We start from the raw sequence: 27,500 nt of genomic DNA, 5'->3' as shown, positions 1-27,500 counted from the left end.
ATAATAAATAAATAAATAAATAAATAAATAAATCTTTAAAAAAAAAGAGTGCATAACAATGGCCTCATCATGCCACTTAGAAGTGTTAGAAGTCTCTTAGAAGTGTTAATAAGAACTGATATATGTGTGCTTTAGTATAATAATTTTGACTACAGTGGAGGGTTATCAGTGATGAGGCTGTTTGTATAGAAGATGCTCAGGAGTATATTTGAGAAATTAAATGAAAAAGGATAAACTAAGGAAGTATGATGTGACATGTATACATGAGATTCATAGGAGATATGGCTCCATGTTCAGTGACTACCTTGTTGCCTGATTTTAATGTGGGGAGCTTTAACTGGAGATGGGAAAGGAAGGGCAACACAAAAGGAGAAGGAGAAAATGATAACAAGCACTAAGAATGCTTGTGAAATCTATAACCAAGAATATTACTTTGTATTTAGTTAAACACACATGTGGAGTTTAAATGAATTTCCTCCTTTTAGGGTGATGAATACCATGGCCAGGCATAGGAATCCTTACTTCTATTTGTCAGCCTGCGGAGTCTAAGAGACCTAAAAAAAGAAACATAGGCTATTAATGTTCCCTTTTATTGCTTCCCAGAATGTAAAGGTAAGACCTTCTTATTGAAGATAACACACACTTTACTCACAGGGCTTGGAGAAATCAAGTTGTAAGTGACCTAGAAGTCTGTTTCTTGAGGCCTAGCTCTCACTGTATCTGAAGGTACTATGCAAGCTGTCTAAACAGAAAAGCAATCAATAGTCCTACTCTGCTGTAAGGCCTGTGAAGCACAATGACCAGCCTAGCAAGATATGCCCAAGGGTGCAAGAGCTACACATGTAGCCAACAGCTGTAGAGCTGGACTTAAGCCCTGCTCAATAGGGGAAAATTTACTGTTGGTAACTATAAACCTGGCTAACCATCCATGGTTGCTTGGGCCACGGAGCCTAAAGGACAACCAACCACCTCCACTTTTCTATACCAGTATAATTCTCACCTGCATTCTGAAAACTGATTTTTTATACACACAGATAAATGTAGCTCTCACCCCTCAGCAAAGAAGCTTCTTCCCAAAGAAAGAGACCATGACAGAAATACACACTGATCAAAATGCAGAGAAGATGGCTGTGGGGTGCCCATCACTATCGATACAGCTGCAATGCAACCCCACACTGAAGGCTCAGGGAATATCTTGGGAGGACTAGAAAGACTATAAAAGCAAGAGGACCAGGACACCTGTTGGAAAATAATGTCTTCTATGCATGATGGGTATTTGCAAACACAATATTTAACAGTACGGTTGTCTAAGCAAGATTTGAACAATGACAACACCAGCTGACATTTTAATGTTGATGGGGGAACTCTCACAAGGTTTCTCCTAGATAAAAAACTTCAGGCAACTAATTGCCGCTAAGAGAGGAAGAATCAGTTTTTTCCATGATGACCCCCCTGATAAAATTATCTAATCCCAATGCTAAATGGTCAGACTTAAATGCCTTAAACAAAAATACATGGACAGTTCTAAATAGACTCAGCAGGCTATATGTGTGTGTTTCTGTGTGTATGCATGCTTATGTGTGCACATGTGTATGTGTGTGTGTGTATGTGTTTGAATGCACAACACAAAAATGAAGAGTTAATGAATTCTAGAAGTGGAACGGAGTTGGAGAGGAAGTGGGGGTGAATATGATATAAATACAGTACTTGTGTGAAATTTTCAAAAACATATTACAAAAATGCACAAAGATATCCTTGAGTTTAAGCAGGTAATAATGATTCAGCGCTGAAGCTCACTCTCTTCAAATAGTTTTTAAATAGCAGCAAAAACTAAGCATCTAGGACAAACAGAAAACTTGGCTTTTCTAGGAACATGGATAGCTTCACTGGGGTTGAGCTTTTCTCCTCTCCTTTGCCCTCCTCTCTAGCACGGTAAGCAGAAACAGCACAGGATTGGAAATGCAGCAGTCTTCATGCACTTGAGTGTTGACCACACTCCAGCTGATTCTCAGGACTGATACAATTCAAATCTATCTGTAAGTCTGAGTCTGTGTGTCTTCAGTTTGTGCTGTTCTGTCCTCACTAGCTGCCCTCATTACCTAGGCTGATAAAAGTCTCATCTTATTGAAAATCTCAGTGGACTGTTCTTGTGTGAAATGGTCTTGACACAGCTTAGGTCAAGAAATCATATCTGCTTCTCTTTCCAAAGTTAAAGTCCACTTACCTATTAGAACAGTAGGTGTATTTCTAACATCTTGCATGGATATTTGCCCCTTAAACACTAATAGTGAACATTAAGTCACTAATCAATCAATGAGGTTGTAATGAGTCTAGCACATTCCAGAGGCCACTCTAACCAAATGGTTAGACTTTCAAACCATAGAAGTTCAGTCTGCCACATACATGTATATATCATGATAATGTATTATATCAAATGTAGACAATATAAACAAGAGAATGTTTTTAAATTCAATGCCAAAAATATCATACTTGGTGTGAGTGTTAATAGAGCTATGTCTAGAAACACCTCCTAACCTTTTATGTAAAGAACATAGCCAAAATACTATTGAAATTCTTCTTTGAAATTAAATGAAACAACATGGAATTGAAAGACCCCCATGGGGAGACCCCATGAGAGACCATCTTGATGTAATTACAAGAGGTAGTTTTTAATTTAGGGGTGCTTTGGTTCAGCAGCACCTATCTCACGCAGGAGATAGTGGAGCCAACCATGAGGCTCGAAAGTTAGGGGTTTATATAGGGAAAAGGTCTGGGGGAACAAAGGGATCAGTGTGGCCATACATGATTGGCTAGTTCAAATATTAACTATTACGTGCAGAACAGAGTGGAAAATTCCTAAAGTTGGTGTTAATCTGAGTCAACAGAGCATCTGACCTTAAACCATACCTGCCCAGACATGTAGTTTATGTCTTTTTGACCTGCTAGTTCTCAGGATGTCTAACAGACTGCTTGCTCATTCCCAGGCCTATGTGGGCCAGCTTGTGATGGATTCTTAGGCCCATAACTTTTCTTCCTAGTCAGCACAGGTCTAAAGCTTTAATTTTTCCTTTCAGAATTTCTTAAAATCTTTACAGTGAATACCAAGACTTTATAATTTTAGTTAAATTTTCTACTGAAGCACAGTATTTATAAAGTTGTGGATATAGCATAATAACATGGTGCACATATGGTGCATAATGTCCTATCAGTAGACTGAAAACTTCTGTCTCATGTAAACTACTTCTATGTATTAGGAATTTGAAATAAAACTTAGATTTCTGATCCTCTTCTTCTTTATATTTTTCCTTCAGAAATGTATCTATCTTTATCTATATATCTATTTTACTCACGTGTACTCTGTGTGTGTGATCACAGAAAACAGAAGAGGGAGAATATTACCCATAAGCTGAAGTTCTACATGATTGTGAGTCACCACAAGTAGACACTAAGAAAGAAACTCTGGTCCTCTGGAAGAGCCATAGTGCTCTTAACTTCTGAGCTACTTCTCCAGGTGTACTCCCTGACTTTTGATTTCATTATTCTATGAAACTTCACAGATGAGAGAACATGTAGATTTGTCTTTCTGTGCCCGTCCTATTTCACTTAAAGTAAATTGCCTCCATTTGCAGCTGTAGTGCTCATAAGCAAGAATTTTTCTGAAGGAGACACCAGTGAAAATCTTATCTTTAAAAGCTTCCTCTATACCGGCCACTTCAAAGCCTTTTATGCAACTTACCTCACTTCAACTTCACAGCATCCCAAAGAAACACTAAAACCTACTCATTTATTAAATGTGGTGACAAACAGCAGAGAGGTTATATAAATTTTCATAAATGGGAAATTAGCAAAGAAGTTCAGTGTGCTCTCATACAAGGTCCTAAATGTGGCAAATGTGACGGCTAGAACTCCTGGCCTGAATTTTAATGCCAGGCGATGCTCTTGTTGTCATGGCATGCTGTACTGTCTCTCCTTTTACTGCAAGAGAGGTCTGGGTTCACGCTCCTGGCAAGTTAATTTTACCTGCTATACCGTGACTAACCAAACCATCCTTTGACCCTTCCTTATGGTAGTGTCTTCACATGTTGGCCCTGTGGAGTCATGAGTAGCACCCAGACACTGCTTAGATCTCATAGAGTATGACTAATTATTTTTAAAGTTCTGCTTGACTGGTTTATTTATATATTGTACTAATTTTAGATTAATTTCTTTGAAATACACTGTTCTAAATGCTAAATATTTGTGGTGCATAAGGTAGAGACATATTGCTTGTTTTTAAACCCAAGAACAAGAAATATTTTTCTGGAAAAGCTTAGCTACTGAAAAAAGTTATGGAATATCCCCCCCCCCCAATTGTCCAGATATGCCAGTATGTTGTGGTAGGAGTCATGAAAATCAGCATCGATATATTACACTAAAACTTTCTTTAAGAAACAGATAGGCTCTGATTTGGTCCATAGGTCACAGTTCCTTAAGTCCTACTCATGACCGTTCAATAAGCAACAGTAGCAGGTTGGACAGACAATTATGAAGATTCTTCATGGAACACATAGCAAGGTCACTTCTCTTACTCTAGAGGTTCAGGGAAGTTTTCTCAGAGCTGCTGATGTACTAAATGGAAATCCAAGTGTGACTAAAAAAATGTCAGGAGCAACATTAGGAAGAAGAACCCAAAAGCCCAAAGGTAAGTGAAATGATGATCCTCTGGTGTGCTCTCATGGAGGACTATAGGGCAGCGATGGTGGGCAGGCAGAATGTGGGAAGATGGGTCCTCTTCCATTACACTCATACTGTGACAATTAATAATGGTTGCTAATTTCATTGAGTCAAATATCACATAAAGCACATGTGCATGTGTATGTGTGTGTGCATGCATGTGTGTATGTGTATATCTATATGTATATATTCACTCTATCATTTCTGTTCTTTTTGAGAATCATGTCCAATGCAACTGCCATGATGTACTGTGCCCTACAGGCACAACACAAAAAATCAAGGTTGTCATGGATTTTTAACTTCACAGCAACATAAGTGTTTCCTCCTCTTACCATGTTTCTCAGGTGTTTTGTCAGAGTGACTTGAAAGTGACAATGCTCATGGACAGTTGCTGACTAGACAAAGAGATGCAGTCATTGTTATGTAACAAAACAGAAACTCAGAGGACTTTTGAAATATAAAGAACCACTTGTCCTTGTGCCAACTAATCCAGAAAGGAACCAAGGAAACTGGGGCAGGCAATGGGGTGGGAAACTGGGCAGGCAATGGCATGGAAGTGGGCATGAAGGCTCATCCCTTGCTTAGGAACTATTGCCGATAGCTGCTGGTGTAGAGACAATCACTTTTGATAGAGTATATGCCTTTGTAAGTCAACCACCCCTCAGTAAAAGACCACACATCCAAGAATATATGGCCAGCACAAATTGGATGTTAAGTGAACAAACACAAAATCATACAGAGAACACAGAGTTGGGTGGGTAGAAAAGGGAGATCCAAGAGAAGTTGAGGGACAAAGTAAATATAATCAAAACTTGTTGTATGAAATTCTCCAAGACCTACTAAAAAGAGTTTGTGTTCTCATAAAATCTTTTCATTGGTTTCACTGTTAGCAATCTAAGTGCTAATCAGTCATCACTTCTGAATGATGTGCATACACAGAGAAAATTTGTCTTCTAATCTTCTCAAGCTAATATATTTCTACCAGCCTGCCACAATATTACATCTTTTTACATTTTAAAGTTGTTTATTATTTTTTAAAACTAATAAATAAATTGACCAAGATAGTCCTTTTACCAGTCAAATAGAGCAGGATTGGAAGATGTTGTAGTCAGGGTTTCTATTGCTCAGATGAGCACTATGGCCAAGAGCGAGATGGGGGGGGAGGGTTTAATTTGGCTTATATTTCCACACCATAGTCTATCAGTGAAGGAAGTCAAACAGGGCTGGAACCTGGAGACAGGAACTTGGGTATAGTGGATGGAGGTGTGCTGCTTACTGGCTTTCTCCTTGTGGTGTCTTCAGCCTGCTTTCTTTTAGAACTCAGGACCATCAGCCCAGGGATGGCAAGACACACAAGCAGCTGGGTCCTCCTTCATAAATAACTAATTAACAAAATGTCCTACATATGGATCTTATGGAGACATTTTCTCATTTGAGGTTCCTGCTTTTCAGATGAGTCTAGTTTGTGTCAACTTGACCCAAAACTAGCCACCACAGAGGAGAACTGGGGCCTTTCATGAAACATTTTCAGCACCTGAGCCAACGGCTTAGGTAAAGACATAGGCTAGGTTAAACCCACACATCATTTTGAAATTAAAGTAGTGTTCCTACAGGCACTTTCAACGAGAAAATTTTGGTCATTGGTGAAAGAAAACATCAGGTTACAGCTTCCAATGGAACCAAAGCCAATAATGAATTTCCTTTTCTAATTTAAAGTATTACTTGAGTTGTCATCTCTATATTTTCCCTTCCCACTTCTACCTATACTTCAAAACTAATTCTTGTAAGGGATTGGTCTGGTACTACTATGTATTCAAATGCTAAATACTGGCTCCAAGATCTGATTGCCTGCTGATAGAAGATCCTCATTCCAAATGGTGCTATGTAATTTTGCTCCCCAAGTTAATTGGTCAGCACTACTTATGGAAGTTAGAGGATTTAAGTGCTTAAGATGGTAATGAAAAGTAATTTAAATACAGAACTCTAAACTCATCAAAATAGGATAAATAATAGAATACTTTCTCCTAAATTGCCAAATACAAATGGACAGGACATTGTAAATGTAATTACTACACCATAGATTTCATAATTGTCTCATAATTCTCCCTACTGCATATTATTATTATAAGAGAAAGAGCCTTTTTCTTTTGAAAATGGAGAAATATAGGGGCTTAGTCTGGTAGTGCAATGTATTCAAATGCTAAACACTGGCTCCCAAGATCTGGTTGTACCCTGTTGAGGAGATCCTCATGTACACCAATGATGCTTTTGACCTTTCTTCCTATATTAATTGGTCAATAAAAGGCTAAAGCTTGTGACTGGGCAGTAGATTGAGGTAGATGGGTTTTCAATTATCTAGCTGGGGATTACAGGTAGACAGAGAACAGGGAGAATAGAGGAGTCCACAGGAGAAGGAAGCTGCCATGATATGGACCAAGGGCACCTGGCCAGGAGAAACAGCAAGTAAGAAGGGACACATGACTGGGATGTAAGTTAGAATAGCTCCACACCCTGCCCCATCTAGGCTCACAGCTTGTAAATAAAATACTTTGATTATGTATCTTCCATACGGACTAGCAAGAACTTATAATTCCTTTTACAAATTCTCACAAGTCAGTGCAATTTAAAATTTTTTCTTGGTAGCATTTGGTTTAGAAAATTAAAAAAAAATAGAAAGAAAAAAAGAAAGAAAGAAAGAAAGAAAGGCAATGAAAAAAAAGAAAAAAACGAAAACGAAAAAGAATTCATCAATTGATGTGGCCCAGAGAAAGGAGTGGTCTCAAGAGAAAATGGGGGAGTAAGAACATATAAAAAACATTTTTTAAAACCTGGCAGACTTACAGTTTTAATTTTTTAAAAGTAAAAAGCAATTGCCTTAAAAACTCTTATTTTATCTTCCTATTTGTGCTCTCACATCCTCTGAAGGCAGCAGTGGAAAGGAGCCCCAGCAATATTCAGATGAGGTGTGTGACTAACCTGCAAGGTAGTTTTGCTCAGCTGTGTATCTCTTACAGAATTGTCAATAAATGACTGTTAGGGAAAGGAAGGGAAATGGCCCTTATGGAAAAATCCTTGAAGGTTTGCAGTAATTGTCACTCTCAATAGAGTTTTTATTTCCTTCCACTACTTAAAGAAACCAAACCAAACCCATTTGCGATTGCTTCCTATGAGCCCAGTAAACACACTGAAATCATTTGGCAGACTCTGGCTCATCCAATATTTATGAAATTAACCATAACCCAGCAGATTCCAACATTTCAGATGCCCTAACAATGGTTTTAGACATCGATCACCACAATGTCAGTTCAGTGATGGCAGCAGATCACAGCACCAGATGGGGGGAAAAAGTTATTGGAAAAATCGCCCAGATACCCAAGTGGTCTTTGGCCCCCATTGTCTCACTAGTGTGTTCAAAGGTGACAGAGATTAAACCACCAACCAAAGAGTACACATGGTGGGACTCATGGCTCCAGCTGCAGATGGTCTTAACGGTCATCAGTGGGAGGAGAGGCCCTTGGTCCTGTGAACCTTCTATGCCCCAGTGTAGGGGAATGTCAGGGCCAGGAAATGGGAGAGGGTAGGTTGGTGAGCAGGGGGAAGGGGGAGGGTACAGGGTTTTGTTTTGTTTTTTTTCTGGAGGGGAAACTGGGAAAGGAGATATCATTTGAAATGTAAATAAAGAAAATATCTAATTAAAAAAAAAGAATGAGAAGGTCAGAGGTTCTCCACCCAGGTCTAGCAAAATCTCAAGACCAGTTTTCTGGAATAGTCTAGAAATTAAGACAGAAAAGAAAATCCAGCACAAATCCTTGTTCCCTCAATATTCACCTCAGTAATGATGGATTATTTACAAAGCTGTTTTCTTTCAATAAACTGAGGACTTTAGTTATTAGTAAAATCCAAGCTAGTTAACCAACCTAACCATCTGTCATCTGAGAAGTAGATAAAGAAAATAGGTAAATAAATGGAAAAGAAAGGGAAAAAACTGAGTATTTTTAGCAACTTTCCCTTTAATTTCTGTACACTCTATATCCAGGGTTTTGGGGTTCTTTTGTGTTGTTTTTTGTTTTTTGTTCTTTTTTAATTTTTTTAACTTTTATTGCATTATGATGAGAAGAGTTACATGATTTCAGTTTATCTGAATTTGTTAACACTTAAAAACATATTTTAAGTAAATAGAATTAAATCACATTCCTATTTCCCTTTTAAATCCCAACTCCTCCCAGAGACCCCCTTCAATATCTACAATATCTTTTTTCGTCATATTCCTTAAAATTTATAAAACATTATAACAATAAAAATGAGTATTATAAAAGTTGTTTGATACAAAACAACAATCAATTTAACAGTCTTATGTAGATGCTTGCCTACAGCAATAGTGAAAATACATACATTTTTCTCAATATAAATTTTAAATAACTCCAAACACATTAACTGTATATTTCAAAATAATACATCACTACTATTATTTTCTTAAATGTACATGAATATATAAAGTCTTTTTGTTTGCTTGTTTTGTATTTATTAGAGCTTAAAATCTTAGCTCTTACTGTGGTACAAGCCCAAATTAGAACAATTTTTAGACATTGGATTTTATTGTACTAAGGCTGTATACATTTCAATGACCCCCACATCACCAAAGGATTTTACCTCCACCATAGCTAAGCTGAGAGCTAACAGTTCTGCTGCACCGAGGAATGAATTATAGGCATGATTTTTGGATACAGACTTACTGCGATGGTCAAAGCTATTTAACTTGAGTGAGCGACTTTATTCTCAGCCCAAAGAGGACAAGTTACATTCATTTAAGAAATGGTGTATGTATTAAGGTGGTCTATCCATAAAGTCGTTCACCAACTGTTTCAATGAACAGTGGTTCTGCTTGGAGGGTGGCACAGACATTAGATGAGGGTAAGAATTTGGTTCATTAGCTGTGATAATTTGGAAAAGCATTCATCTCAGAGAAAGAATAACTTATAAAGTCCTCTTCTTCAAACTTGATACAAGAGTTACAAATGTCAAGCAAAGCATTAAGTCTCACTCCCTGTTGTTCTCTTTCCTACAAGCCACCTCCCAAGTTAATTGTCTATGTTTCTTTTGGGTATATAAATACTTTTGAAATATATAAGCTGTTCTGAAAGCCATAGTATAGTGTAAAACCATGAAAAAAACAATACTACTGATAGAGAGGCTGAGATACGAGAAACAAGATTTCAAGACCATTATGTCGTACACAGCAAGACACTGTCATGAACAAACAAGCTGAAAGTGTATATAGATTGTACAGTATTGTACCTATTTCTCCAACTACCAAATTAGAGAGGCCATTGGATGGCAATCAACAAATTTATAATTCCTCATATTTTTGGATTTCAATCGATTAGAATATGTTAGTAATATTAATTTTCATATTAAGATATTAAGAAAAAGTAATTGTTACTTCCTGTTGTTTTTGTTGTAAGAGATAGAATTAGGTTTGTGTGGATTTGTTGAAAGATTACTTTCTTGCTTCTTCTAGGGTATAGTTTCACTCTTTATGTTGATGTTTTCCATCTATTATCCTTTGTAGGGCTGGATTTGTGGAAAGATATTGTGTAAATTTTGTTTTGTCATGGAATATCTTGTTTTCTCCATCTATAGTAATTGAGAGTTTTGTTGGGTATAGTAGCCTGGGCTGGCATTTATGTTCTCTTAGTTTGTATGACATCTGCCCAGGATCTTCTAGCTTTCATAGTCTCTGGTGAGAAGTCTGGTGTAATTCGATAGGTCTGCCTGTATATGTTATTTGACCTTTTTCTCTTACTGCTTTTAAAATTCTTTCTTTGTTAAGTGCATTTGGTGTTTTTATTATTATGTGACAGGAGGAATTTCTTTTCTGGTCCAGTCTATTTGGAATTCTGTAGGCTTCTTGTGTGTTCATAAGCATCTCTTTCTTTAGGTTAAGGAAGTTTTCTTCTATAATTTTGTTGAAGATATTTACAGACCCATTACATTGGGAGTCTTCACTTTCTTCTATACCTATTATCCTTCGGTTTGGTCTTCTCAGTGAGTCCTGGATTTCCTGGATGTTTTGGGTTAGGAGCTTTTTGCTTTTTGCATTTTCTTTGACTGTTGTGTCAATGTTTTCTATGGTGTCTTCTGCCCCTGAGATTCTCTCTTCTATCTCTTATATTCTGTTGGTGATCTTGCATCTATGACTCCTGATTTCTTTCCTAGGTTTTGTATCTCCAGGGTTGTCTCTCTTTCTGATTTCTTTATTGATTCTATTTCCATTTTTAGATTCTGGATGGTTTTACTCATTTCCTTCACCTGTTAAATTGTATTTTCCTGTAGTTCTTTAAGGGATTTTTATGTTTCCTCTAGCTGTTTACCTGTGTTCTCCTGTATTTCTTTGAGGGTGCTATTTATGTCTTCCTTAAGTCCTGTATTATCATCATGAGAAATGACTTTAGATCTGAATCTTGCTTTTCCGGTGTGATGGTGTGTCTAGGACTTGCTATGGTGGGAGAATTGGGTCCTGATGATGGCAAGTGACCTTGGTTTGTGTTGTTTATTTTCTTATGCTTGCCTCCTACTGTGCCATCTGGTAATCTCTAGTGCTACCTGCCCTTGCCAAATCTCACTGGAGCCTGTCCTTCCTGTGATCCTGGTTGTGTCAGAACTCCTTAGAGTCAAGCTGTCTCTGTGATCCTGTGATTCTGGGATCCTGTGATCCTGGGGTTGTTAGAGCACCTAGGAGTGCTGCAGCTTCCTCTGAGTGTTTTGGGACTTGCTGCAGAGTTTGTGCTCAAGGTCTGCTCAGGGCACTGGTCTAGACAGACTGAAGCAACCTGAGCTACTGGCATGATGGATTTCCTCTGTGCCTGGGTCCTGCTGGTCCCAGTTACTCCCAGTTTGTGGACAGATGTTGTGTCCTCCACACCTCTGATCCTGGGTGTGTCACAGCACCTAGGAGTGGAGCTTCCTCTGGGTGTTGTGGGACTGGCTGCAGAGCTTGTGCCCAAGGTCTGCTCAGGACACCAGCCCAGAGAGACTGGCTGTTTTTTTGTTTGTTTGTTTGTTTGTTTTGTATTTTTGTCTTTTTCACAGCCAAAGGGAGGATAGAGCAATTTCAAAGAAATATGTCTACAGTTCTTCAAACATAAATCAGAATGTTTAGTTTTAGTGTGCTTCGTTTTATCTTCACACAAACTAGAATCACCTGTGGTGAGAAAAGTTTCAGTTGAGGGGTTGCCTGCATCAGACTGATCTCTGGGCATGTTTGTGGGACATAGTTTAATTTAATGATTGATATGGTAGGGTTCAACCCATTATGGGTGGTCCTATCTCTGTGTGAGTGGTTCTGAGTTGTATTAAAAAAAGCCATCTGTGCAAGCTACAAGGAGTCAGCCATAAGTAGTGTTCCTCCACAGTCTCTATTTCAATTCCTGCCTCTAGGTTCCTGCCTTGAGTGTTTATCTTGCCTTACTTGATGATAAACTGTTACCTGGAGGTCAAGTAAACCCTTTCTTCTCCAAGTCAGCTTGTATCAGTGCTTTATCACAGCACAAAAGAAGCAAACTCAAACACTTAAAGGGTACAAATAAAGAATTTAATGAAATCTAAACTTGTAATTCACATTTCTCTTATAGTTCTGTGCACATTAAAGTATGTCTGTCTGCAATGATATTTAGGGCTCAGTATATGATTTTCTATGCAAATACTACATAACCTTTTATGTCTACAAACAAACCAAGAATCCTGACTATAGTGGTTGCTATTTTCTAATTTAAATTATAACCATCTGATCTCACGAATGCCAAGATACTCCACACAGTGCAAGCAGGCTTTCTTTCACCAAACATCATTCTCACTTCTGACAGTTTTACAAAAGAAATTGAAAGCAAATCTATGCATTTAATATTCAGAAAGTCTTATTTAATTTATTCCTCCAGATTGTCATATAAATACAGTAAATAAAGCAGTATTTTCTTTTGTGGAGTCATGATAAAAATCATGTTTGAGGTAGGTTAGGCTAGGCTATACTGCTATAGCAAAGTGACTCTAAATCTCTAAAGGTTAGAAATGCTCAAAAGTCCCTTTCTCATGCTGGCAAGATGGTTCATCAGGAGAAGGCACTTGACACCAAACTTGAGAATCTGAGTTCAAGCCCCAGAACCCTCAGGATAGAAGGGGAGGACTAACTTCTACAAGTTGTCATCTGACTTCTGCGTGCGAGTTGTGGCATGCACATCCTCACCAAACACTAAATACACACATAACTAAATATAATAAAGCAAATTATAGGTCCTTTTCATCCTCACTTTATTACCACAGAGCAGTCACTGAGAGACATTGTCTAATAGAAGACCATCTCAACACACACTCCTGTATTCTAATAGACAATGAAAGGACTCTGCCTTATAGACTCTGTCTTATAGACAATGAAAGTGTCTGCCAAGAAGTAGTAAGAAACACAATAGTCATGTTTCATTAGCCAGTACAAGTCACATGACAATACCTCACATCATGGACACACCTGTGGATAATATCTAATGACTATTCCAGCCTAAGATAAGCTTTCTGTCCATAAACAAATCACTCATACACACACACACACACACACACACACACACACACACACACACACACACACACACCTTTTTTGTAACCCATCTTAAGTAGTTTTAGCTACTCTCTACAACATGCAGATACATGAGATATATTGTTTCAGATATTAGGTTAAGGAGAGAATGAGCCAGCACTAATGTGATGGCTTAGTTAGTTAGCTACATTCAATGAAGGGAAGAATTGCAAAGTCAATTTTAAGTAAAGATTTTATAATTTCATTATCATGAAACAAAGAGAGACTGGAAAAAATTTACAAATCAGAAGTTTTTAATGTATCAGAATATGAGGCAAATTGAACCCTCCCACTGGGCTCACTAGTGCTGAAATCTATGCAGTGCTGAAGCAGATGGACACAGTATAATTCAGCAATAAAGAGAATCTCCAAGCCAAAATGTAAATTTCTTATGCTTTAAGTTTTGGATGTACAGTTTATACAGCTAAATATTCATTTTGAAAGATTTTCTTTCTCTTAGTTATGTAAATTTACATGAAATTATTCTCCATGATTCTATTCTTATAATTAAAAAAAAACCCTAGTATTATAATGTGAAGAGTTTTACACAAACTGACAGTTAAACTTGTGTTAACTCAGCTACCAGCTACTGATTGCCTGGAGGCCCCATGGTACAAACAAGCAATTAAATGGTGACTGAGATATGACTGGTCTTCAAAACATTGACAGCCTGGCTTGATTGTCCTGCAGAGGATTTCTTGCATTAATGTAAGAATCTTATATTCTTCATCTTTTCTCCTTAAAAAGTCTGAAAATTAAGTCTGCATGAGTGAAACACAGAGGGGAGATAGGAATTGGATTAGGAGATTGAAATGTATATCTTCATTGATACCTAAATATATAATGAGCCTCTGAGGTTATCAGAATAAATAGTTTCTCCTCCCAGTGTGGGAAACATCATATTTTTCTATTATTTCTGTAGGTCTACTTTGTCCTAGTCCCTTGTCAATGTCTGCTCAGTCCTGGACTATGAAGGAATTTACATATATATAATTTACATATATATATATATATATATATATATATATATATATATATATATATATATATATATATACAATAGCAACCCACATCTTGGATTCTCTGAAGAAATCAGTGCCAGATTATAAAAAATCCTATATATTCAAGTCATCTGATCTAATTTTACATGAAGCCTAAGAGAACCCCTCCTTTTCCACTGAATGTGTTATAAGTTACAGTGACTGAATATCCAGTGTCCTAGCATTGGGAAAGTGTGTGTGTGGAAATCCCACATTGACCCGAGAATACCAAAGAAGTGAACTAAAAAGGTCTGGCTGAAGAGAAGGTGTTTCCAAGCAAAAAGGGCAAAGGCTATTTCAAGACAGTGTGAAGTAATTTTTATAACTCTCACTTTGACTAATGCAGAGGCTTACCTCTTTCTTTCCTTCATTAAACAAGTAAGCTTAATTCAGAACTGGTTTTTACTCTACTAAGGCTCAATGCTGAGGTACCTACCAGTACCAACTTCTCACTGTTGCCGCAGGTCCGAGAGATCACATGGAGACTGAGTGTGTCCCAGAGGGTTTTTCCCCTTGGTACTAACCCTTCCAGGGAACAGACCTATGTCATTTCCAGGACCTTGCATTCATCTGATCACATGGTTGATTTTCATTAAACAGTTTTATAAAAGTGGGATGATAATGTTGGCTCTTACACACTGCAGCTGCAATGCTGCCGAGCAGTGTGACCCTGAGTTGTCACCTCAGTCTAGACTGGCTACACTCATGATTCTCTGAGAAAAATTCATCTCTGAAAGGATTCACATACATGGGCCATGTGGTGTGTATGTTATATGATAAGCTTCTTACCACAGGGATAGGGGTAACAAGAAGAGAAGAACCATTCCAGGAAGATGTGTTAATTTTCATATTGCTTTTGAAATTGGTACAACTAAAACAAATTAATTGTATCACACACTACCTAGAAAGGTAGTAATTCTGAGGTGACCTTGGTTAACTGCTACAAAACTTGATGGTAAAATCAATGACCCTGGGTGCTCATGCAACCAAATGGAAGGCATTGATGGTAAAATCAATGACCCTGGGTGCTCATGGAACCAAATGGAAGGCAACCCAAGGATTTTGGATTCTGTCAATAGTGATACCTCATTTGAAAAATATGATTTTATGTGGTTTGTTTGCTTCATTAGAATGAACCTTACATACAATTTAAAAATATCATAATAGCTACTTTGGTTTGATTGTTAAATGTCCCACATTATCTCATGTTAGGAGGTAGGTTGGCAGTTGAAGGGCATTTAGGAAACGATTTGATCATCCTAAGAATGCTGATCTAATTAATCAATTAACCTTTAGATGGATTCACAATCTGCTGGCACTGTGTGTGTGTGTGTGTGTGTGTGTGTGTTTGTACCTGAGAGTGTGCAGGTTCACATGTGCCCTGGCATGCATGCTAAGGTCAAAGGACAACTCCTGTGAGATGATTCTCTCCTTGCTGTGAAAGCATTAGAAGGTGCTGAAAGTAGGATTTGCCAGTTAGAAATAGGTTACTAGGGGCATGGCCCTAAGAGTTAGGTATCACCTCTTATGGTGCCCCTTTCTGATTCTTGTCCACCATGCTGTGCACAGATGTCTCCATAAAAGCTCATTCATTCACAATATCCTCCCTCACCATAGTCCGAGAAACAAAAAGCCACATGACCATAAACAGAAGCAACTGGAACCAAGAACCAAACATTTCTCTTCCTTTGACTTGTTCTCTGTTATTTTCTCACAAAGATTAGAAACCTAATTAGTAAATGACTATAAAACAAAAGACAAAGGAAAACCCTTTCTACTGAAGTAATGTCAGTTTCTGAAATGCAAGTTGTGGTGGTTTAAATAAAAATGGTCCCCATAAGGCCACAGGAAGTGCCACTATTAGGAGGTGTGGCCTTGGAGTAGGTATGGCCTTATTAGAGGAAGTGTGGGGAATGGCTTTGAGGTATCAGATGCTGGAGCTCTGGCAAAGTGGCTCACAGTCTCCTTCTGCTGCCTGTGGATCAGGATGTAGAGACCTCAGCTCCTCCTCCAGCACCAAGTCGGCCTGCATGCTGCCATGCTTCCCTCCGCGATGACAATGGAGTAAACTTCTAAGCTGTAAGCCAAACTAATTAAATGTCTGCCTTTATAAGAGTTTCCACAGCCATGGTGCCTTTTCATAGAAATAGATACCCTAACTATTCAGACATAAATATTCAGACAAAACAACAGAATACAACTATCTCTGCCCTTAGCTATGTAATCATGCAAGTATATATGAGTGACTCTACTCTAATGAGCAATATGATTTTAAAAATTATTCAACATCTTTTATGATTCATAGTAAAGTAAGTACTATGATTTTTGGATTTATACTTCCATTCTTCTCTTTGCATATTCAATTAAATAATGGGTTTAGAAACATGCCAACAGAATTTGCTCTTAGGCGTCAATAACTCAAGAAGCTTTTCAGCTTTCTGGGTCCTTTCTTTTGTAGTTAGATGCTTCAATAATGAAGGCAGGAGCTCCAGTGTACCTATGTCACAGCCATGGAGATAAATTTCCCTTCCTGAACATAGCCTCATCAGAGAGATAATACCTTACCTGTGAGCCACTGTTGTAACTTGTATTGAATGCCAGGGAAGTATATGTTATACATTTGTACATGTATATATTTAAATATTTTCCCCAAATATTAGTTTCCCCATACAAACAAATCTTCTAGTTGTGCCAAGCTAAAGTATTCTTTTGCCCTCAGGCACGAATAGGTTCAGAGAAAACAGCAGCCCATATGCATGGGTCAAGGGGCATCACGTACCAGTGTGTTATGTAAGAAGTACACTTCTGGTGCTGCACTCCTTTCCAGTGTTCGGCATCTTATCATTATGTGCTGGCACATTTTCTGTGCTGCTCTCTCCAGGTAGAGCAACATCAACAGTGATGTAGTCAATCCATAGAGGCTGGGGATCAGATGCTGGTGTCATTCTGAGCTCCGTCACTCTCCAGCTATGTGAAATAGAGTACACTTGTTCATTTTTCTCTGCTCCCCAGATAAAATGGGATGAAGAACCTACTACTCTTGAAGGCTGAGGTGTGGAGGCTGAGATAAAGGCACTTAGAAGGACAGAGTTTACTGTAGAGTACTACGGACTTACTGTTGTCTGAGGATCACTCTGGAGTGTGAATGATGCTCAAGAGTTTCTATTACATGGAAGAACTTCACTGCTCAGAAACCTCTCAGACTGGCAGCAAACCTAAGTGTTTAAAATGCTTAACTCCAAAGTGTGCCACCATGAACACTGGTGAGGAAGACTGAATTTTCAGACCAGATATGACTGTTTCCAGACCTGCTCTTTTCTAACACAGAAACCTAGGAAATGGGTGTTCACTACATGTGGGCCATTAAAGCATTATACAGAGAATGTATCATTAATCCTGCATGGACAATACTGATGGGATTTTAAGCCAGTTTTTTAGATTTCCAATGAATGATTGTAATAAGGTAACTCTTTCTGGAGCCTGGAGCCCAGGCATGCATGCTTAGTGAAAAGAACCATCTCACCTATTTTTTTGTTTATGTACTCAAGATGTCATAACTTCAAAAATAGAAAGTGACTTTAAATTGAACTCTTTCATGTAGTACATGGTTTACATTTTCAATACCTGTACTAAAAGCCACATTTGGATTCAGATATAACAAATTTACTCATTTTTAATAGAGACATCACTTGCAGAGGACCTACTAGCCTTCCCCTTTGCTAGGGGATAAAAATAATAAAGGAAAACACATGGTCCTTGTCTCCAAGAAGCATTCAGTACACCGAGAGATAGGCTGCCACACAGGGATTGTGAGTGTAAAAACCCATTCCCAACAAGAAAACCAAGTTCTGAAGCAGTTATCCTCTGAGAACAAATTTTCAAGGTTAAAAATCAATATTTGTTATTTCTCTATTGTTTTGGTTTTGTTTTGTTTTGTTTACAGACTAAGTTCCAGGAATGAAAAAAAATTAGAACTCTTGCTATCTTGACAATGTTAACAAAACATTGCAGTACTTAGAAAAAGAGATTTGAATAAAATCTCTGAGAAGCCAACACAAGGGTAAAGAGTCCTAGCAACATCCCAAGAGGATAATATGTAATTTTATAAGACATGGCATTGCCTGATAGTCCACACATGTAATGAGCACTTAAGTGAATCCAGTCCTAGGAATCCAGGAGAACCTTAATGACATGATGAGCTTGGACTGTTGATGGTCGTTTGCCTTCTTTCCTGAAGAATTATTTATAAAGTCTTGGCAGTATAGATGATAGAATTACAAAAGTCAGGATGCCAAGTTGGGAAATGCCATCTTTGAGCTTCAGCTTTCTATCCCGGAAGGTCATAGCAAGAGCACATGACAGGACTGCTGCATGGCTGTGGTGGTAGCGCATTATTAATGCCTGTTTCCCCTCAGACATGCACACATGTACACTGTCACAGACACCCACACATGTGCACTCTCACAAACACCCACACATGTGCACTGTCACAGACACCCACACATATGCACTGTCACATTGTCCTCCTTCTCAACTGTTTTACTTTCTACTCAGAGAGAATTTCATACGTGTACACATAACATTTTGAAGGTACTCACCCCTTTCCTCCCTCAAGTTCTCCAGGCTCCTTTATCACTCTCCTAAATTCAGATCTTTTGTTGCTTACCTGTATTTTCCTGGGTATAGGGCTATCCATGGAACATAGGGAACCTACTAGATGTCACACCTCTGAAGAAAAATGGCTCTCCCTCTCCCAGCAGCCAGCAACTGCCAATACTCTCAGCTCCTGGTGGCACCTCAGGAGACACTCTCCCATCCATGCAGAACTGTGGACAGGGTTGACCATGTACAGATCTTGTGCAAGCAACCACAGCTGTTGTTAACCCATGTGTGAAATGGTCCTGTCCTGTCCAGAACACTCTACAACTGCACTTCCCTACTGTTGTCTCTTACTGTCTTTCTTTTTGTTGTTATTATTATTTTTTTTTTGCTTTTTCCTTTTTTTGTTTTTGTTTTTTATTAGATATTTTCTTTATTTACGTGTCATATGATATGTCCTTTCCCAGTTTCCCCTCTGAAAAAAGAAAAAAATAAAATAAAATAAAACAAAACCAAAAAAATACCCTGTTCCCTCTCCCCTCCCCCTGCTCACCAACCCACCCTCTCCCGCTTCCTGGTCCTGGCATTCCCCTACACTGGGGCAGAGAACCTTCACAGGGCCAAGGGCTTCTCCTCCCATTGATGACCAACTAGGCCATTCTCTGCTATACATATGCTGCTGGAGCCATGAGTTCTACCAACTTTTGGGTTGGTGGTAGTCCCTGGGAGCTCTGAGGGTACTAGTTAGTTCATATTGTTGTTTATTCTAAGGGGCTGCAAACCTTTCAGTTCCTTGGATCCTTTCTCTAGCTCCTTCATTGGGGACCCTATACTCAGTCCAATTGATGGCTGTGAGCCTCTACTTCTGTATTAGTCAGGCACTGGCAGAGCCTCTCAGGAGACAGCTCATAGCAGCCTTATTTATAATAGCCAGAAACTGGAAATAACCTAGATGTTCCTCAACAGAGAAATGGATACAGAAAATGTGGTACATCTAGACAATGGAGTACTACTCAGCTATTAAAAACAATGAATTTATGAAATTCTTAGGGAAATGGATGTATCTGGAGAATATCATCCTGAGTGAGATAATCCAATCACAAAAGAACACACATGGTATACACTCTCTGATAAGTGGATATTTGCCCAGAAGATCGGAATACACAAAGTACAATCCACAAACCACAAGAAACTCAAGAAGAAGGAAGACCAAAGTGTGGATACTTCGTTCCTTCTTAAAAGGGGGAACAAAATACCCATGGAAGGAGTTGTAGAGACAAACTATGGAGCATAGACTGAAGAAAGGACAATCCAGAGACCACTCCACCTGGGAATCCTTCCCATATTCAATCATCAAATCCAGACACTATTGTGGATGCCTGCAAGTGCTGGCTTACTGTCTTTCTACTCATTCTAAGCCAGCATGTTCTGGACCTTGAGGAAGGAAGTCCTACAGACACTCGTGGGGCCAAGTACTTCATAAGTGCCTGTCTTCCACACTTTGTCTATTGTGAGTCATTGTATTAACTGCCTGCCTCTGCAAAGAGAAACTTCTCTGATGACAATTGAGGGATAGATGGGGGCAAGGATACATATTTTAGGAGGCAGTTTGATGCTACGTCTGTTTAATCAATTTGCTTGTTTCTATCTTAATTAGTTTTCCTCCTTCTTCAGCTGAATATGGCATGATAAAAATTCAACATATCTTTTTCAAAAAGAACTCTGAAAGTGAACTAGTTCAATGATCTCAGAGCTTACACAGTGGGGAGAACTTAATTTATCTACTTACCTAGAACTCCACCTAAATTCTCCACAACAATGGTTGGAGAGAAAGCTCAGCAGTTAAGAGTGCTTACTGAACAGGTATACACACCAGAGTTTGGATCCCAAAACTCATATAGCAAACCCAGAGTGGTCCTGTGCACACCTGCCACTTCAGTAATGATGAGGGCAGGCAGGAGGCCTAGGGCTTGGCCCCAAACTCAGGGCTCAGTGAGAGACCCTGCTTCAAAAGGGGTAAGGTAGAAAATGCTACAGAACAGCCTGGCCTGTACACTACTCTTGTCATACATATATAATATATATGTACATAAATATATATATATGTATGTATATACATATACATATATCAGACACACATGCACAATAGAGTAAGATAAAATAGTAAAACCTCAATAGTAAAATCATGGCTGCTCATGGAATCTTTTAATTTTTCAGAGATAGTTCCTTGAAGTAGAATTAATACAAAGTAAGGGCTCTATCTGTATCTCTTTCATTGGGGTTACTGTTTGCTTGCTTGCTTTTGTTTTAGATTGGATTGGGATTTGTTTTGGTTGGTTGGTTGTTTAGACGGGATGTCATGCATCCCAGGCTAATCTTGCACTCACTACATAGTAGAGACTTTAAATCTCTAACTTTCCTACCTCCACTTTCCAAATGCTGCTTTGCAATGTGTCAACACTACACACAGTTTCCAGCACTTCCAAAAAGTTCATTCTGTGATAGTTTGCCTCTTGTTCAAAGGGTACGGACCAGGGGACTGGTAGGGACCAGGGGACTGGTAGAGACCAGGGGACTGGTAGAGACCAGGGGACTGGTAGGGACCAGGGGACTGGTTGGGACCAGGGGACTGGTAGGGACCAGGGGACTCGTAGTGTAGGAGGACTTCCTTCTGGTGAGCCCACGGCATCTGGCAATGTGGATATTTCTCTTTGCCACATGGAGGAACATTATTAGTATGTCACTTTTCAGGAATGCTACTGGGTTAACAAGGATCTATTTACAGTGAGTGAGAACATTAAGAAAGAGTGATTAATTTTTTGGAAAAGTTCTGACTAGATAGAAACTCCATATCCTTTTTTAATGTTTCAAACTAGTGCATTTTCAAGTTGTCAGTTTCCTGTCTTATGAAAGTATAGATTTAAATGAATCAAGTGACAAATTCAAAGAAGTGCTAGATGCCATAATTTGGCTAAAATAAGGTATTCTCCATGCTTGCTTCCATAAACTAAGTATATTTCTCATACAAAAATAAGTAAGTAAAATAAATACATAAATAAAAATCACATTTTCTCATAATAATTTTGATATAAATACACTAAATCAAACAGCAAATTGAAGGAATTTGTCAACTGTGTGTGCATAATTTTTTTTAGCTGACTGGGACATCAGCCCTAGCATTAGTGGGAAGGAAAAGTAAGAAATTCATAGCAACTTCCCCTAGTTAAGATCTAATTCAAGGGAGAAAGAAATACAAGAAACAGTTACAGTCTTCATTAAAAAACAATAATTTTAAAATATTTTTCCAGTGATTGCTTATGTATATGTGCTAGGGCCCACAGGCCAGAAGAGGGTGCCAGATCCCCTGCAGCTACAGTTACAAGGAATCACAGCTGTTGCTTAGGGGTTCTGGGAACCCCTAAGGGTTCCCATAGGAGAACCTCAGGTTCTCCTGAGGGCAGCAAGCACTCCTAACCACTAGGCCATCTCTCCAGCCCCACATACTATTTCCTAGAGTCAGACTGTACTTATTGATAATGTTACAGATAATTCTTAGAGAATTATTTTGCAATTTTTTTTGCATATTTACTTAGGAGCTGCTTTCACACCACACTGTGCTGCTAAAACAGACAGTAATAATGGCAGCACATCTTCTTATCTAGCCTTCACAGTCACCCAAGGGACAGCTAACCCATTCACTCATCAGCAAGACTCAGGAGTGTGAGCACCTCACACTAGAGCAAAAGAGCTTGAAGGAGGTGAGTTGAAGATGCCTTTGAGGTGTAGCCATGATTTGCAAGGGTTCCATGTAAACATTGTGTAGGAATCCAGAGGAGCCAGGAAAGATGGGGATAAGGAAAGAGGAAAGGATTTATCTCTACAACTGACAAACATTCCAAAACTGGGCTCTAGATGGCAATTTCTGCCAAAATCATGTTACCACAAAGCAAAACGTGCCTCACACAATCTTAAACACAAATGCATAAACCAGGTCACCTCCTGAACTGAAACAGCTCCATTTCACTCGCTCAGTGGATTACAGTTGCAAAGACACTTGTGACTTTACAAAGGGACACTTCCTGTCCTTGCATAAAGGTAGCTTCTGTTGTTACTAATGAACCTTTGTATACATATATTATATATATGTATAAATTATAATATATATAATTTGTCCTCTTTCCTTAAATCGTTAATTTAAGTATGAATGACTTAAAAGGAGGGAAGACCTTTTCTAATACATATTTGAACAACGGTAAACAAAAAAGATTTCATAGAGCACTAACATAAGAAAGGGTTACTGTGGTGTGGGCTCTGAGACTCCCTGGGTACCACAGTCAGTTACAGATATGGGCAGTGTTTTGATGGGAATTTCATGCTTCCTTGGAATTCCCCCATGTTTAACTGAATGAAACTTGCTCTTTAAGGTTTTTTATATTTATATATCTGTCTTCTCTGATTAGCTAATTATGGTCCTCTTTAGATGCTCCCTGAAAGGTATCTGGGTTTTCTGAGCTGCATAGTTTTATTTCTTCTAAAAGTTTCTTTGAACTATGGGCAACTGAGTAAATCTGTGAGCGAGATGTGGTCGACCCAAGCAAGGAGCACAGCCATTGGCTGTGAGTGAGATGTGGTCGACCCAAGGAAGGAGCACAGCGATTGGCTGTCCTGTGCCAAGTGATTAGCCCTGAAAATACAAAAAACAAAAAACAAAAACAAAAATTCCCCATGAATTTGAAGGGAAACAAGGAAGGGTTAGGATGAAAGAAAGCAAATGGAGAAATGCAATTAAAATAAAATCTCAAAAATACAAAAATATGGATTTTTATACTTAATGGTCAATATGATCCCACTGAAGTTTCATATGGGGCTACTGTAATTAGCTAACAAATATAATTTATAGAATGAAATGGCTTTTTAAAAAGTTCATAGAAGTTGGTGAGGAGAAACAGTCATTATTGGCATTTCTAAACTTGTATATTGCCACACCCACTCCAGTGGAGTCTGTGTGACAAGTCCAAAAGCTTGGCTGCAGTCCTAAGGCAAAAAGTTTCAAGGAAACTGGTCTCCTGGAGGTCCTTGGTGTCCCCTAACACGGATGTGGTCCAGATTTATCCTTGCGATAGTCGATGGAGGGTTTTTGCATGCTTTCCTTTTGTATTGTTTTACTATAGGAATAGAGGTGCCCCAAGGGAATGATTTGACTAATAGTCAAGTTAGATTGGACATTGTTTCCTGGCCCCCACCAGTGTTCCAACATGCTGAGCCGACACTTGGCTTGGAATTTCATAAAGAATGTTACTTATTCAGACAAATTGCCTCCAGCATTGTTAGAGAGATAGTGAAAGAAATCAGGCATTGCAGTTTACTGGATAAGAGTTGATAGTCCCAGGGCAAGTTCAACAAAGTCAACTTAGAATTCGCATTACAGTCACTTATGGCAGACTACATTACATAATAGAAGAAAGTTGGTGGGCTCCCATGGAAAATGGAGATCCATCACAAATATTTAGAATTACTGGCGAACTCCCAGGAACTAGAGTAATGTATTATTCATAGTAAGGTTAGCAAGAATGGGACCCCCTGGTGCATACTTCTGATAGTCCAGAAGAGTAGCATAGTTGGGTGTTTACCTAGGGCTGGCTGGTGGTGGGTTACACAATAGACTAGAATGGGAACCATTCACACCTGGCTGCTAAGATCAAGCTGACTTTAGATGGGGCTGACTTTGTTGTGGCCACTGCCTGGTTCCTGCCAATTACCTTGACTGTTGTGTTGCCTGACTTCCTTTTTTGTTTTGTAATGACCATAAAAGCCTGATGCTTTGAAAAATTACACTCAGATTCAGCATTCTCTTGTGTTCCTGTCTGTTTGTCACTCGCTGACTCCTTGCCCACCTGAGTACCCGACCCTGATTCTCTCCGGGTTGAGGGACCTTGACTGGGTTGGTCTGTGGCAGTATATGTATTTGCTTTGCTTTTGTTTGAGACATCGTATTGCTGTAACTATTAAAACCTAATTTTGGACAGTGGTCACTTTCTCCTATAATGTAAATAAATTTAATTAAATGAATTAATTCAATTAAATGAATAGCTAGGATATTGAATCTACAGATGCCAATTTTAAGCTGACTATAAATTGCCTGAATGATTTTGTTTTGAATACATACTCTACAGCTCACCATGTTTCATCAGTTAGAGTGATGTATTATACTCTTCAGAACATTACAGAGACTCTACCTCCAACCTTTTCCCTCACTAGCATCGATTTGTAAACACATCACAAGAGCTGCAATGAGACTGTCTCAAATAGCACCAGCCCCCTTCTGCTCAGAAGCCACTTGTAGCTCCCTGACCTTGAAGGAGCAAAGGGCAAAGCCTAGATAAGGGTCTCTAGAGCCCCACATCTGGACTCTGGTAAAGTTTCAGAGAGTAATTCCTCTGCTTCCCAGGCTCACTCTCCAGCAGCCTCCTTGAAGCTAGGGCAGAGTCAGGTCCTCTAGAAAACACTGTGTCATGAGGGGCTCTTCTATGAGTGTGACCACATTCTGACTTCCACCTAGCCAATGATGCCATCACTCTTATCCCAAAGTAGAAAACACAAAGCTTCTGGTGTTCCCAAATGTTTCCTGAAGTAAGAGAGAATTCCCCATGCTGGGAACCACAGTAGTCAGAGAGGTCACTTGAGAACTCGGTCTCAGTCCAGTCTTTCCAGTGACGTCTTCATGGAACCCTATTTCTGTTGAAACTACTAGCCATGAACACTCTCTGTGCTGTCTCCTGCTTTATTTCCTATACAGCAGTCAGTTGTCCTATCATGTCCTGAGCACCTGGATCCAGGATGCCCTGCAAACACCCAAGTCCAGAGAAGTTCAAGTCCTCATAGCAATGTTCATGTAACATGTGGTGGTATTTGTAATAACCTACATACATTCCCTGTGTGCTTGCTCTACATTGCTTATAATAATATGAATAACTATGTAGATAATTGCTCTTCCTGTACAGAAAATACAAAGACAAATATAAAGCTTGTGAGTGTTCAGTACATATACTGCTCATTCCCCCAGAATACTCCTTATCCGTGGTTGGTTGATGTGAAACAACAGATATGAAGAATGTGCTGACTGTGCAATACCCCTGGCTTGGTAGTGGTGATGGTGATGAGTAAGTTGGTCCTGTCTATTGTCCTCAAGTCAGACCATCAGCAGTACTGTCCAATAGGTAAATGGTGTATGAAGAGCTGACTACATGTCACACATTTCTTGTCAAAGATCTTTACTTAAACAAGTACTTTAAGGTTTGCCTGAACAGTTAAACCAGAGGAGTCTCTCTGTCATAAAATGTTATGCTGTTTTCTCTCTAATTTCCTCTTTATTTTGCTTCCAGCATTTTGTATGTATGTATGTATGTATGTATGTATGCATGTATGTATCATCCAATGTATATCATACACTTAAATCTATTTTCCATCTATCTTTTATCTATCATCTATTGATATATCATCATCTACCTATCAATTATCTATCTGTCATCTATCAATCTTTCCTTAATTATCTATGTTCAATCATCTATGTTTTATCATCTATCTACAATATTATATATCTCATATTCTATCTGTGTCTTTCTATCTATCTATCTACTTACTTATGTATTTGTCATGTACCTATTTATGTCAGTTATCATTTATCTATGTATCTATATTTATGTACCAAATCCACCTATAATTTACCATTTATTTCTGCCTATCAAATATTGACTAGGTTTCTTTCCTACACTTCAGGAAGAGCAGTGAGCATCAGTTATGTAGTTTGTCTCTCTGACTGTTCCCTGTTAGTTCACTTTATCTAGTCTCTGTTTCCCAGTTAGCAGATGATGCTAATCTCTGCAGGCTGCCTTCAATAACTTGAGGAAATGAGACCTACTAATGTATGCTCTTAATCAACAAGATGATTCAGTATATGCTAATACAAATAAAAATGTGACATTTTAAGGAGTCAGTTTTCATATTCTTATCTCAATCTTAAAGTTAGCAAATGACTCCCTAGTTACTGTAGAGGTTTTGAACATACTTGGGAGTTTTGAAATGTAGCATGGACAATCATGCTAAGGCTAAGGCTAAAAAATCATTTTTAATAAAATATAGTATTGTTAATGCATCAGAGTTTAGAAGGTCAATGTTCTGTTTTTAATTTCATGCCCTGCCCACAGATACTTTGATAAGAAAGATGAACCAGTGAGCCCAACAGGAAAGTGCGACCTGATAGACTGATTGCTTCCTGATCCCAGAGCAGAGTTACTGCTTGTGAGCAAGAAACAGCTGCTTGACTGAGAGTGGCTGCACTAAGTGTCAGTGATCAGAACAGTAGTGACCATCTGGAAAAGGGGACAGCTAGGTTCAGCTAGGTACAGTACTAAATGGCAAGACCTCTCTCTCTCTCCCTCTCTCTCCCTCTCTCTCTCTCCCTCTCTCTCTCCCTCTCTCTCTCTCCCTCTCTCTCCCTGTTTCTCTCCCTCTCTCTCTCTCCTTCT

General features: G+C 38.7%; 1 protein-coding gene across 2 annotated transcripts in view; it reads right to left on the bottom strand.

Annotated features, from left to right (window-relative positions):
* The window catches only part of Kcnb2 (potassium voltage-gated channel subfamily B member 2), a 475,981-nt gene that overhangs the window by 401,631 nt on the left and 46,850 nt on the right, over positions 1 to 27,500 (bottom strand). The window contains exon 2 of one of the 2 annotated variants that reach the window (XM_031366922.1): positions 17,156 to 17,343. The exons of the other annotated variant lie outside the window; for it this stretch is intronic. Within the exon in view, the coding sequence (XP_031222782.1) occupies positions 17,156 to 17,269 (114 nt within the window). The 5' untranslated portion in view covers positions 17,270 to 17,343. The remainder of the gene's footprint in view (positions 1 to 17,155; positions 17,344 to 27,500) is intronic. 2 annotated transcript variants of the gene reach the window in all.

This window comes from Mastomys coucha, unplaced genomic scaffold, assembly GCF_008632895.1.
Source record: "Mastomys coucha isolate ucsf_1 unplaced genomic scaffold, UCSF_Mcou_1 pScaffold14, whole genome shotgun sequence".
Taxonomy (NCBI): domain Eukaryota; kingdom Metazoa; phylum Chordata; class Mammalia; order Rodentia; family Muridae; genus Mastomys; species Mastomys coucha.
Note: the sequence above shows the minus strand (reverse complement) of the source record. Positions and strands in the feature narration are given on the sequence as shown.